This window comes from Neodiprion lecontei, chromosome 4 (genome assembly GCF_021901455.1).
Source record: "Neodiprion lecontei isolate iyNeoLeco1 chromosome 4, iyNeoLeco1.1, whole genome shotgun sequence".
Classification (NCBI taxonomy): domain Eukaryota; kingdom Metazoa; phylum Arthropoda; class Insecta; order Hymenoptera; family Diprionidae; genus Neodiprion; species Neodiprion lecontei.
In genome coordinates this window covers 35,604,876-35,618,362 of record NC_060263.1, presented here as the reverse complement: position 1 = coordinate 35,618,362, position 13,487 = coordinate 35,604,876, and the positions used below count along the sequence as shown (strand labels likewise).

Here is a 13,487-nt window from a genome sequence, read left to right as displayed (position 1 = left end):
GAATCATCCAATGCTGCCACGGTCACATCAGTGACCTCCACAGCAAGTGCCGATGCATCGACCACAGACTCTTCCAACGCTACGACGGTCACATCAGAGACCTCTACAGCGAGTGCCGATGCTTCAACTACAGAATCATCCAATGCTACGACGGGCACATCAGTGACCTCCACAGCAAGTGCCGATGCATTGACCACAGAGTCTTCCAACGCTACGACGGTCACATCAGAGACCCCCACAGCAAGTGCCGATGCATCGACCACAGAGTCTTCCAACGCTACGACGGTCACATCAGAGACCTCTACAGCAAGTGCCGATGCATCGACCACAGAATCTTCCAACGCTACAACGGTCTCGTCGGAGTCGTCCACGACAAGTGCAGAGGCGTCGACTACTGAATCATCCAATGCTACGACGGCCACATCAGTGACCTCCGCAGCAAGTGCCGATGCATCGACCACAGAGTCTTCCAACGCTACGACGGTCACATCAGAGACCTCTACAGCAAGTGCAGAGGCGTCAACTACTGAATCATCCAATGCTACGACGGTCACATCAGTGACCTCCACAGCTAGTGCTGATGCATCGACCACAGAGTCTTCCAACACGACGACGGTCACATCAGAGACCTCCACAGCAAGTGCCGATGCATCGACCACAGACTCTTCCAACGCTACAACGGTCTCGTCGGAGTCGTCCACGACAAGTGCAGAGGCGTCGACTACTGAATCTACAAACGCTACGACGGTCACATCAGAGACCTCTACAGCGAGTGCCGAAGCTTCAACTACAGAATCATCCAATGCTACGCCGGTCACATCAGTGACCTCCACAGCAAGTGCCGATGCATCGACCACGGAGTCTTCCAACGCTACGACGGTCACATCAGAGACCTCCACAGCAAGTGCCGATGCATCGACCACGGAGTCTTCCAACGCTACGACGGTCACATCAGAGACCTCTACAGCACGTGCAGAGGCGTCAAATACTGAATCATCGAATGCTACAACGGTCACATCAGTGACCTCCACAGCAAGTGCCGATGCACCGACCACAGAGTCTTCCAACGCTACGACGGTCACATCAGAGACATCCACAGCAAGTGCCGATGCATCGACCACAGAGTCTTCAAACGCTACGACGGTCACATCAGAGACCTCCACAGCAAGTGCAGAGGCGTCAACTACTGAATCATCCAATGCTACGACGGGCACATCAGTGACCTCCACAGCAAGTGCCGATGCATCGACCACAGAGTCTTCCAACGCTACGACGGTCACATCAGAGACCTCCACAGCAAGTGCCGATGCATCGACCACGGAGTCTTCCAACGCTACGACGGTCACATCAGAGACCTCTACAGCAAGTGCAGAGGCGTCAAATACTGAATCATCGAATGCTACAACGGTCACATCAGTGACCTCCACAGCAAGTGCCGATGCACCGACCACAGAGTCTTCCAACGCTACGACGGTCACATCAGAGACATCCACAGCAAGTGCCGATGCATCGACCACAGAGTCTTCAAACGCTACGACGGTCACATCAGAGACCTCCACAGCAAGTGCAGAGGCGTCAACTACTGAATCATCCAATGCTACGACGGGCACATCAGTGACCTCCACAGCAAGTGCCGATGCATCGACCACAGAGTCTTCCAACGCTACGACGGTCACATCAGAGACCTCCACAGCAAGTGCCGATGCATCGACCACAGAGTCTTCAAACGCTACGACGGTCACATCAGAGACCTCTACAGCAAGTGCAGAGGCGTCAACTACTGAATCATCCAATGCTACGTCGGTCACATCAGTGACCTCTACAGCAAGTGCAGAGGCGTCAACTACTGAATCATTCAATGCTACGACGGTCACATCAGTGACCTCCACAGCAAGTGCCGATGCATCGAATACAGAGTCTTCAAACGCTACGACGGTCACATCCGAGACCTCTACAGCAAGTGCGGAGGCGTCAACTACTGAAGCATCCAATGCTACAACGGTCACATCAGTGACCTCCACAGCTAGTGCTGATGCATCGACCACAGAGTCTTCCAACACGACGACGGTCACGTCAGAGACCTCCACAGCAAGTGCCGATGCATCGACCACAGAGTCTTCCAACGCTACGACGGTCACATCAGAGACCTCTACAGCAAGTGCCGATGCATCGACCGCAGAGTCTTCCAACGCTACGACGGTCACATCAGAGACCTCTACAGCAAGTGCAGAGGCGTCAACTACTGAATCATCCAATGTTACGACGGTCACATCAGTGACCTCCACAGCTAGTGCTGATGCATCGACCACAGAGTCTTTCAACGCTACAACGGTCTCGTCGGAGTCGTCCACGACAAGTGCAGAGGCGTCGACTACTGAATCTTCAAACGCTACGACGGTCACATCAGAGACCTTCACAGCGAGTGCCGATGCTTCAACTACAGAATCATCCAATGCTACGACGGTCACAGCAGTGACCTCTACAGCTAGTGCCGACGCATCGACCACAGAGTCTTCCAACGCTACGGCGGTTACATCAGAGACCTCCACAGCGAGTGCCGATGCATCAACCACAGAGTCTTCCGACGCTACAACGGTCACATCTGAGTTCTCTACAGCGAGTGCCGATGCATCGACTACAGAATCTTCCAACGCTACAACGGTCACATCAGAGACCTCTACGGCAAGTGTCGAGGCGTTAACTACGGATTCTTCCAACGCTACAACGGTCACATCAGAGACCACCACAGGAAGTGCCGATGTATCAACCACCGAATCCTTCAACGCTACAACGGTCACATCAGAGACTTTCACACCAAGTGCTGAGGTCTTGACCACGGAACTTCTTAACCTCACAAATACTTTATCTGAAACCACGTCTACAATGTCTGTTAATAGTTCATCACGTGTAGTTGTGTCTGAAGTGTCGAACATTATTGCCGTCAATGCTTCAACCTCCACCGATTCATCGACTGATAGTCATACTCAATCGATAGATTACAACGACGACGGCAATTCATCTCTCTTAATTGATACCCCATCAGTTGTCCCATTCGTTAATACCTCTACTTCAGGCAATGAACTTAGTGATCCCAATGTATCGATCATCAGCATGAATACTCCGGTTAGGCATGAGTCACCGCCAAATCGCATTACCACGCGCTCACCTGATCCAGTGTCCTTCAGTAACGACCCATCGTCATATGTCTCACTCAATAGCAATGTGGGCAACCGCCAACTTTCTGTCGATAAACACGACGATTTAGAACTTGTTGGCATCGATTCAGAAGCATTCAACTCAGAAATCACATTCGATGGTATCGTCCGGACCGCGCACCCACAGCATCATAGGAACCTGCATGAAATTGGTTCCTTCGGCAAGTCCGGCGCACGGACGGATGTTGGTGCATCCAAAATTGACGATCAGAATTTGGACGTTTCACAGATTGAGAAACTGCACATAAACGATGCTGTCAACAAGTACGGCTCATCAAATAATGTTGGCATCCAGAAAACCAGCGGTCAGAATCTTCACGCTCAACGGTCCACGAACATACGAATGAACGGAATCATTGGCAAGACTGGCACTCCGATCGATGCTATCTCATCCAAAATAGACGGTCAGAATACTGACACACAACAATCAGACAAGCTGCAGACGAACGGTGCTGTAGCTAACCCTGGCACCCCGATGGACGTTGGCTCATACACATCTAACGGTCAAAATGGTGAGACTCAGCAATTTGAGAAGCTACAGGTGAATGGCGCTGTAGGAAAGACCGGCGCACCGATTGATGTTGGCTCATCCATAATCAGTGGTCAGAACGCTCACCCTCAACGGTTTAGGGACCTCCAAATGAATCGAATCGTTAGCAAGCCTGGCACACCGATCGATGTTATATCATCCAAAATAGACGGTCAGAATTCTGACACTCAACAATCAGACAAGCTGCAGACGAACGGTGCTGTAGCTAACTCCGGCACCCCGATGGACGTTGGCTCATACACATCTAACGGTCAGAACGGTGAGACTCAGCAATTTGAGGAGCTCCAGGTGAATGGCGCTGTAGAAAAGACCGGCGCACTGATTGACGTTGGCTCATCCAAAATCAGTGGTCAGAACGCTCACCCTCAACGGTTTAGGGACCTCCAAATGAATCGAGTCATGAGAAAGCCTGGCACACCGATCGATGATATCCTATCCAAAATAGACGGTCAGAATTCTGACACTCAACAATCAGACAAGCTGCAGACGAACGGTGCTGTAGCTAACCCTGGCACCCCAATGGACGTTGGCTCATACACATCTAACGGTCAGAACGGTGAGACTCAGCAATTTGAGGAGCTACAGGTGAATGGCGCTGTAGGAAAGACCGACGCACCGATTGACGTTGGCTCATCCAAAATCAGTGGTCAGAACGCTCACCCTCAACGGTTTAGGGACCTCCAAATGAATCGAATCATTAGCAAGCCTGGCACACCGATCGATGTTATATCATCCAAAATAGACGGTCAGAATACTGACACACAACAATTAGACAAGCTGCAGACGAACGGTGCTGTAGCTAACCCTGGCACCCCAATGGACGTTGGCTCATACACATCTAACGGTCAGAACGGTGAGACTCAGCAATTTGAGGAGCTACAGGTGAATGGCGCTGTAGAAAAGACCGGCGCACTGATTGACGTTGGCTCATCCAAAATCAGTGGTCAGAACGCTCACCCTCAACGGTTTAGGGACCTCCAAATGAATCGAGTCATGAGAAAGCCTGGCACACCGATCGATGATATCCTATCCAAAATAGACGGTCAGAATTCTGACACTCAACAATCAGACAAGCTGCAGACGAACGGTGCTGTAGCTAACCCTGGCACCCCAATGGACGTTGGCTCATACACATCTAACGGTCAGAACGGTGAGACTCAGCAATTTGAGGAGCTACAGGTGAATGGCGCTGTAGGAAAGACCGACGCACCGATTGACGTTGGCTCATCCAAAATCAGTGGTCAGAACGCTCACCCTCAACGGTTTAGGGACCTCCAAATGAATCGAATCATTAGCAAGCCTGGCACACCGATCGATGTTATATCATCCAAAATAGACGGTCAGAATACTGACACACAACAATCAGACAAGCTGCAGACGAACGGTGCTGTAGCTAACCCTGGCACCCCAATGGACGTTGGCTCATACACATCTAACGGTCAGAACGGTGAGACTCAGCAATTTGAGGAGCTACAGGTGAATGGCGCTGTAGGAAAGACCGGCGCACCGATTGACGTTGGCTCATCCAAAATCAGTGGTCAGAACGCTCACCCTCAACGGTTTAGGGACCTCCAAATGAATCGAGTCATGAGGAAGCCTGGCACACCGATCGATGATATCCTATCCAAAATATACGGTCAGAATTCTGACACTCAACAATCAGACAAGCTGCAGACGAACGGTGCTGTAGCTAACTCCGGCACCCCGATGGACGTTGGCTCATACACATCTAACGGTCAGAACAGTGAGACTCAGCAATTTGAGGAGCTACAGGTGAATGGCGCTGTAGGAAAGACCGACGCACCGATTGACGTTGGCTCATCCAAAATCAGTGGTCAGAACGCTCACCCTCAACGGTTTAGGGACCTCCAAATGAATCGAATCAATAGCAAGCCTGGCACACCGATCGATGTTATATCATCCAAAATAGACGGTCAGAATTCTGACACTCAACAATTAGACAAGCTGCAGACGAACGGTGCTATAGTTAAGTCCAGCGCCCCGATTGACGTTGGCTCATACATATCTAACGGTCAGAACCGTGAGACTCAGCAATTCGAGAAGCTACAGATCAACGGCGCTATAGGTAAGGCCGGCACATCGATTGACGTTGGGTCATCCAAAATCAGTGGTCAGAACGCTCACCCTCAACAGTTCAGGGACCTCCAAATGAATCGAGTCATGAGAAAGCCTGGCACACCGATCGATGATATCCTATCCAAAATTGGCGGTCAAACTCGACGAATAGAAAAGCGGCAGATGAACGATTCTGCAGGCAAGTCCAACGCCCCGATAGACGTTGGCTCATACGTAATCAACGGTCAGAATTCTGGCACTCAACAGTTAGAGAAGCAGCAGATGAACGGTGCTGTAGGTAACTTTGGCGCACCAATAGACGTTGACTCATACAAAATCAACGGTCAGAATGCTCCTTCTGAGTGGTCTTGGAACTCGCAACGGAATAGTGGTGTAAGCAATTCTGGCTCACTGATCGACGATATTACATTCGGCGGCATTGACCAGAATGATGAAACTGTACCAGATGAGATTACTGAATCGGATCATGCTGGCCTAAACTCAGATGCATCAGGGGATGACTCAGTGTCTGATCACTTTTTACAATCTCGTGTCAGAATCCCGGACGGCCGCACTCCATCAAATATTTTACAATCTACTTCAAACACGCATTACAACTCGTGGCTTTAGATTATCATGATTCGTGTCAATCTTGGTGAGAAAACCATTTTAGTATCATCACCCTTTACTCTGGTTCATACCTGTTTTCTATCGGTCATATCAATGTTATCATTTTTGACCGCTTGGATTAAGGAAGGTTTATCATATACAGCACCAATAGCCAAATCTTGAAAATTCGCCTGTGGTTACGTCTGGTTAATTAATTTGTCGGGTTATTGTACATGTATTTTCTTGAATTCGACAATCGAAATTTTTACATACTTATGTATCTGAATTCGTTTGAAATAAACTTTATTTTTCTTTCCTACATCACTACGGCTATACACGTTTGGCGTACATGCCATCCTATTTCAGTTAATCCTGCATATTGATCAGAAGCCTCTAATCGCATTTACAAATTTCCAACACCTCTCATGCCTTTTTCTATGCATCATCCTGCATAATTTAAGTGGATAGAAAACCTAATTTGGTTTGTGCACAATGTTATCTATCTTTTATGCCCTCTTTTCCCATATTAATATTCATAAATGACAACAATTTAATGTAGAGCAGACCTCATGTGAAGTCGGCTGGTGATTTCATTGTCTCCTTGGAAAATGTATCGTCATACATGAGTGCAGGTTAATATCTGAGCAAACGCACAATGCTTGGACCATGCTAGTTTACTATAGTATGGAAATGCCTGCAACAAATTGTCCGGTCGTTGCCGGATAGTGGCGCAGGCCGTGCAGAGAAAGATATCACGAATGTAGTATGTTATCCCTTTCACACACTACGCAGTCTGTTAAAAATTGAAGGCTGATAGCACGGAAGAGAGTATACATCACTCTGTGATTCGGCACTGCATTTTTGGTAGGCTTGTATACCGCATGCAAATTCCAGTTAGAAAAGGAAGATAAGTTACACAAAATGGCATTGACCTAGCGCGATCATAGGATAGTACTCCAACACAGCGTACAGGTTCCAAAAATTTCGTCACAATCAACGTGATGACACTTCCGAAAGAATTTGGTCCTATCACCGATCTTCATCTGTACTGCAACGCGGTTCGACAGTGAGTGAGCAGTTGACGAAATCAATAACGTTCAATTTGCTCAAGTCTTCTCAGGGTAATACAGTAATCGAGGCTGGCCTTAGAAAATAATCCGCGATTACGTGTTATGAAAAAACTTAGAGTATGTGGCGAACGTGTTGTAGAAAAGTTCAACCTAATTTGTACCAAGGTACCTTTATGCGCGACGATCGACTATTCAGCAACATTGAAGCCGATTTTCTCAAAAAACCTTCTTTCTAACGTTACCCGGTATTCTAACACACCCATAAAACACTGTTCTTGTCTCGAAGGCGAGAGTGTAATAAGTTTTGATCAGTTTCAGTTAGATTAACAAAATAAAATGAGTATGATTTGCTTTACACCGAATGAAGTTGGTTGAATTTGTGACTTCTTGCCAATTGGAAGTGATTATAACAATTCGCCGCTAAAGAAAAAAAAATAAGGAGCGGTGCAACTTCCACTCGTACCCTCCTGACGTTTCACTTTTCCTAAGTTAGGTCCCCATCCGAAGCGCGCCTTAAGAAGCTTCGCTTCAAAAAAGTCCTTTCAAACTTAAGAAAGGTATTTCACAGTATTTCGTGAAACTGAAAAATGAAACGAGCCATCGTTCACACCAATACGAATCTGCACCCACAACTGTAATACGTGGACAACGTGGACAGTTAAATACACGCGCATGTGCGTAATTCATACGTTTGTGGATATATTACAGTGAACTGTGCACCGTGGTCTCCTCGTTATGACGTTACGACTAGACTGCGGGAAAACATTTGTATACTGGTATGCTCCTTCATTATACCTCTTTCACTCACATCCGTATTGGCACGGTCGCGATGAGCGGTGATATAACCCAGCTGTACATCAGAGCTGTGTGAATCCCGTGACATTTAGGTACTTGATATCTTCCACCCATACAGCATACCGTCGTGGCGTTGACCATTCCTTCTCTTTTATGATGTAGTCGCTTTTTCGGACCGGAGTTCTCGTTGACCCCGGTCCTCGGTAGCGAAGAGTATGAAAAATAAGTTTTTGAAGGATGATCAGTGTCGGCATTTTCTATCACGCACCGTGCTCGAAAAGTTTGTTCCATCCTTTGGTGCAGATAATTTGTTTGAACAAGCGCTTTGGCACGAACGGGCGCCCGTTCGTTCTCAAGTCAGTTATCGTAGGTAAATAATTGAATAAATAAGCGTGTAGGTATGTATATGGGTTAACGGCATCGTAAAGAAAAGTTCACTACTCGATGGCTGTAAGGCTGGCTGGTTCGAAGGAGATCCTTGCACTCCCAGTAATTGATACTGATCGCCACGCCGATCCGATTGCCGGATCGTGTCTCGCTCGCTTAAGATATTCCTGCACGAGGAATTAAGTATCGGCGAATCATCTCCAAGCCTAGTTTATAGATCCAACAACATGTTCGTTAATCACCCAGCTACTAATCGGCGAGATGTTTCGAAATTTCATATGCTTGTGTACGTGGATGATTGTGTGCGACGTGTATATATCTCCTAAAGCTTAACAACTTGAGAAAACGAGCACTCGGACTCTTCGGAATTGCTTCAAGCCACTCGAACCCAGCCCCCGAGGCAAACGTTATGTACTATACGGGGTCAAAGTATAAATCAAACTTAATCGGTGTAAGAGGATAACTCTCTTCACCAGATTCCTACTAAAGCTGCTGTGCAATGACGCGTTTCATCCAACCTCCGTATATCTCTTACGTCTAGAATATGCAGTTATTACAAGATATTCTCTAAGTAATTCGTGATACAGACCTACTCTCGTTTACATTAATATTTATTCATCAATGCGCCCGGGATACAGGTGCAACGAATTGAGGTCACCCTGTCTCCTACACAGTGGTTGATGGTTGCATAGTTTTCTGCTCGGATCATTATTCAGCCTCAAGTCTTTCGAGTCATCGGAGGATTTCGTAAGGCTGTTACCAGAATAACCTTGGCAGGAGTTTGCGAGGACATCTAAGGCCCAGTGAACTTCTTCGAGAGCAATTAACGGTACGACGGTAAAATGTAGACAGGCAAAATTTTTAACAATAAAAAAAAAAAAACGTGGCAAGAATGTAACGGCCTCGTCAGCGTGGAATTTCTTTATAGAAATTGAAAAAATTTGATGTTCAAACCTTGGTTGCCCTCTGGCTACGCGCGTTTGTCTCGTAAACTGCGTTTTAGGATCTTGAAAGCGTTTGTTTGTCAACGATTAGTGAGCTAGCGCGGCTTGCGGGCTGGTACTTGAAAATATTGCGTACTTTCTTCTTTTCATGATTACGTACAGTTCAAATTGTTGTTTCGGACGGAGTTTTACAGTCGACATTTTCTGAAAACGGAGTATAAGATCCTTCATTCAACCTTTAGCGGCTATATCATAGGCTGGAAATTTTGTTTGGGGTCTAGCATTTCACAGGTCGGAAGAATTTCTGACGTATGACTGAAACGTCCGTTTCTTTTGAAAATACGCATGTGACGATCTAGTCACAAGTTATGCTAATAATTTACCTCGCTAGTAAAGTGTTCGATACCGATCAATAAATGAGATTGACTGTCAGGGTTGGACTGATCAGGTTAATAGGATGCTTTTACTGCAAGAAAGTGCTGGAGGGTGTCTACAGGAGTGTAGCATGGGGTTTCACATGCCGTTAGACATATTATCTATTTGTATACTAGCAACAGCTGACGAGTCCAATTAGCAACATTTTTGTTCATTAGTGCACCCAGGAATTGAGTGAAATGATCAAGCAGATCCGTTTCTGCAGTTTATTATACAAAAATGATTGATTCAGTTTTTTACTATTTTATTTTTATTCTGGATACGCCGTGCTTGCATCGCGGTTGGTACGGATAAATATAAAGGCGCAGGAAACATGACGAAAATCACCTGGTCTGTCAGAACTGAGAAATAATTAACACCAGAGACGTCTGTCGAGTTAGATAAGCACGGTGAAAGTTATATTAGCTTCTCTAGCTTGGGTAAGAATAATGTGCATGTAATAATTCTGTATGACATTATTGGCTGAATATGTACCTTGTACATACTCGTCTACTGCTCGCGAAATCATCTATAATATACAAATGTGTAGATCAGACATTGCACTGCGTCAGATCGATATAGATATATTATTTACGAATTCATCACTTGAACGGTTGTTATAATTACGAATCGATCAAAGCTTTTCATCAGAAACTTAAACCGGCGAATTTTTTTCCATCTGTTTCAGTTATCGTGTGGCTCATAAATTTCCAGCATGGCTTCAGATTGTGCAGCGGAGGTGAACCCGGGGTGAGTGAAAGTTTCAGTATATGTGGTAATTGAATCAGGGTATAGTTGATTGACGCAATTAAGATTCCAATGCCGAATCCCAACAAGGCACAAGACGTATGCACGTACGTATATACACGCGACTGCATAGTCACGCCTTTTGCAAATTGACGTGTTTACAAAAGTAGATGCCACCCGCAACTGGAAATACTCGCATACCGTCCATGGCTAAAGTGAAAGTGAATTTTAATTTTTTTATTTCTCTTTTATTGCTTAGAAGTATCTAGCTGCTGCCGTATAAAAGATCACAATTTTGTCATTCAGCCAAATTGGCCAAGGCAATATCAAGTTACGTACTGCAGCGTTGTGCAAGTTATGCAGTATTAAAGGTATATCACGCTACTCTTTAAAAGTATCGAGATACGGGCGTGTGCACGGCAATTTATGTGACACGAATACAGTGCGAATCACTTACAGAAATTTGACGAAAAATAAAATAACTTTATATACGTTCATTGTTACAACTGGTATTTTTCGTGTAGACACTTACAGTTACATAAATATGCTGTACGCAATGATAATTATAATACTATACATAATTGTACAGAAATTTCTGCCAAGCCCTTGACAAGTTTTAAATTAACCTCCGCGGTATAAATTTAATTGATGAAAAAAAAGCATTCTTAATGCCAATTTTATTCACTTAGTTCACGACAGTATAGAAACCTTTTTTTAACGACCGAAGATAATAATCCATTAAACACTGCTGTAAGCTTACAAACATGAAATAGAAAATTACGTTTTATTTATCCAATTGCGCAAATATATAATATAATATATTTATTCGATGTGTAAATATAATTGTTAATAAACGACGAAACAAGATAAATTATAAACAGCTATATCTAATATACAATGTAATTGCAATTCCACGAAACGGTGACAAATCAATCACGGAACATGGAGCAACGGTATTGTCGGTGGATAAAAGAGCAGTTTTGACAATTAAATTCGGCGAATTCTGTCGGTATGGTGAACCGCAATCATATGCCGCCTATAGATATTAATTCTCAAAGAAATTACGCAGCGGAATCTATCGGATGTCATGTCCAAATAGTTAGGTCAACAGAGGTGCTGACGGTCTGCCGTAAACAATACCTTGAATACTGGTCTTCCTCGTTACTCGAATCAGTTGAGAGAATAATTGTTCAGCTCGAGGGTGAAAATTTCTAATTTGTCATGCTCACAAGGATAACTATATCTCATTCCAGTATTTGGACTTCGACAATTTGCCGGAGACGAACTTTTCCTGTGTGGGCAAAGTCATCGGCGGATACTACGCCGACGTGGAAACTGGCTGCCAGATGTTCCACGTCTGTACCATTGGACAGAAAGGTAAATTACCGACAAAAATGCTGTTTGCCATTCAACTACATACCTTGCGAAACGTTTTCCTCGCTAATTATACGCATCAAGGTGGAACTCTTTCTATCAATTCGCAAGCTTTGCAAGCAAAACCTACAACTCTAACTCGATCTGATGGTTACATTGACTGTAAAAATGTATCGGGGTGCTGCACTCTCGGAATTTTCTCTCCCTCAATCGTTCGCTCGTGCTTCAAACGTGTAACTTCCTAATTTTTCAATACCACGAGTATGCCGTTTTCTGCACTGTGGCTAAAAGTTTCACCGACGTGTGGGATGCTCGGAAGAAAAAGTTTTGACAGTGCAGAGCTATTTCATGATTGCCCGCTTGGTTACTCGCATTGAATTCTAACAATAATCAATCCATTTGGCAATGGTCATATTCAAATTCCATGTTAATTCCACCGCCGCCATAGAACGTGATCCAGTGATATTTACTCCCGTAAGAAAGAATCGTTACATCTTTTGTAATTCAGGTTTCGGTCATTATTGTGATATTTAATACATTTAATTAAAGCCGTATTGAAACCGGGTTCAATAATGGCTTACAATTAATCGAGATTGTTCCCTATATTCGTTTGTAATAGCATACTTACCTACAGCCCGTTTCTCGACGTGGCTGATTGGGCGTTTTATTTTTTATATTAATTTTTCCCTTGTTTTTAACGCTACGCAAAACTCGGGCACAACCAGTGAACCGAAACGCATGGCCCAGCAAACTTGTATTGAAAGCGTATAGAAATACGTAGCAAACAGGTCTTACAGACTTTTTCCTACATAGCAACGGTTTTGACATGTCAAAATTGCGTCACCAATTCACGATTCGTTGGTGTTCTAAATTCCGATAAATATAAGGGATCAATCGATGTAGAACAGTAGTCACAAATATACTTATGGGTAAAATATAGAGAGAAAAAACAAACGACACCATAGCACGGAGTATTAAGCTATGGCAATATATATTACGTACACACTTTGTCGAAGTTATTTTCCAAGCATAGGTCAGTAACATTTGTCGCTAATGCCTACGACCATGACATTCCGAGTATGATCAAGCGAGGAAGAATGTGCTTACTGATTAGCATCAAATGCCGATTAACTTGTTAGCTTTTTTTCCGCATGATTCTTCTCTACTTATTCATTGTCACCACAACGCGCCGCAACGGTGATCAGTCGTCAAATAAAAAATCGGCATTTCGGGTGAATTAAACATTAGCGTTACATCTATGGTTGAAGTGTATAATTAGGAATCGCTCGAATGTCAAGAGGCTCGT

General features: G+C 44.9%; 1 protein-coding gene across 3 annotated transcripts in view; it reads left to right on the top strand.

Annotated features, from left to right (window-relative positions):
- Window positions 1-13,487, top strand: part of LOC107222781 (flocculation protein FLO11) — a 100,715-nt gene that overhangs the window by 77,415 nt on the left and 9,813 nt on the right. For 2 of the 3 annotated variants that reach the window (XM_046736303.1, XM_046736304.1), the window contains exons 3-4: window positions 10,749-10,810; window positions 12,061-12,184. In XM_046736303.1, the coding sequence (XP_046592259.1) occupies window positions 10,749-10,810; window positions 12,061-12,184 (186 nt within the window). Of the gene's footprint in view, window positions 1-9,503; window positions 9,532-10,748; window positions 10,811-12,060; window positions 12,185-13,487 lie in introns of those variants that run through there. The other variant, XM_046736305.1, reaches the window with a different exon arrangement.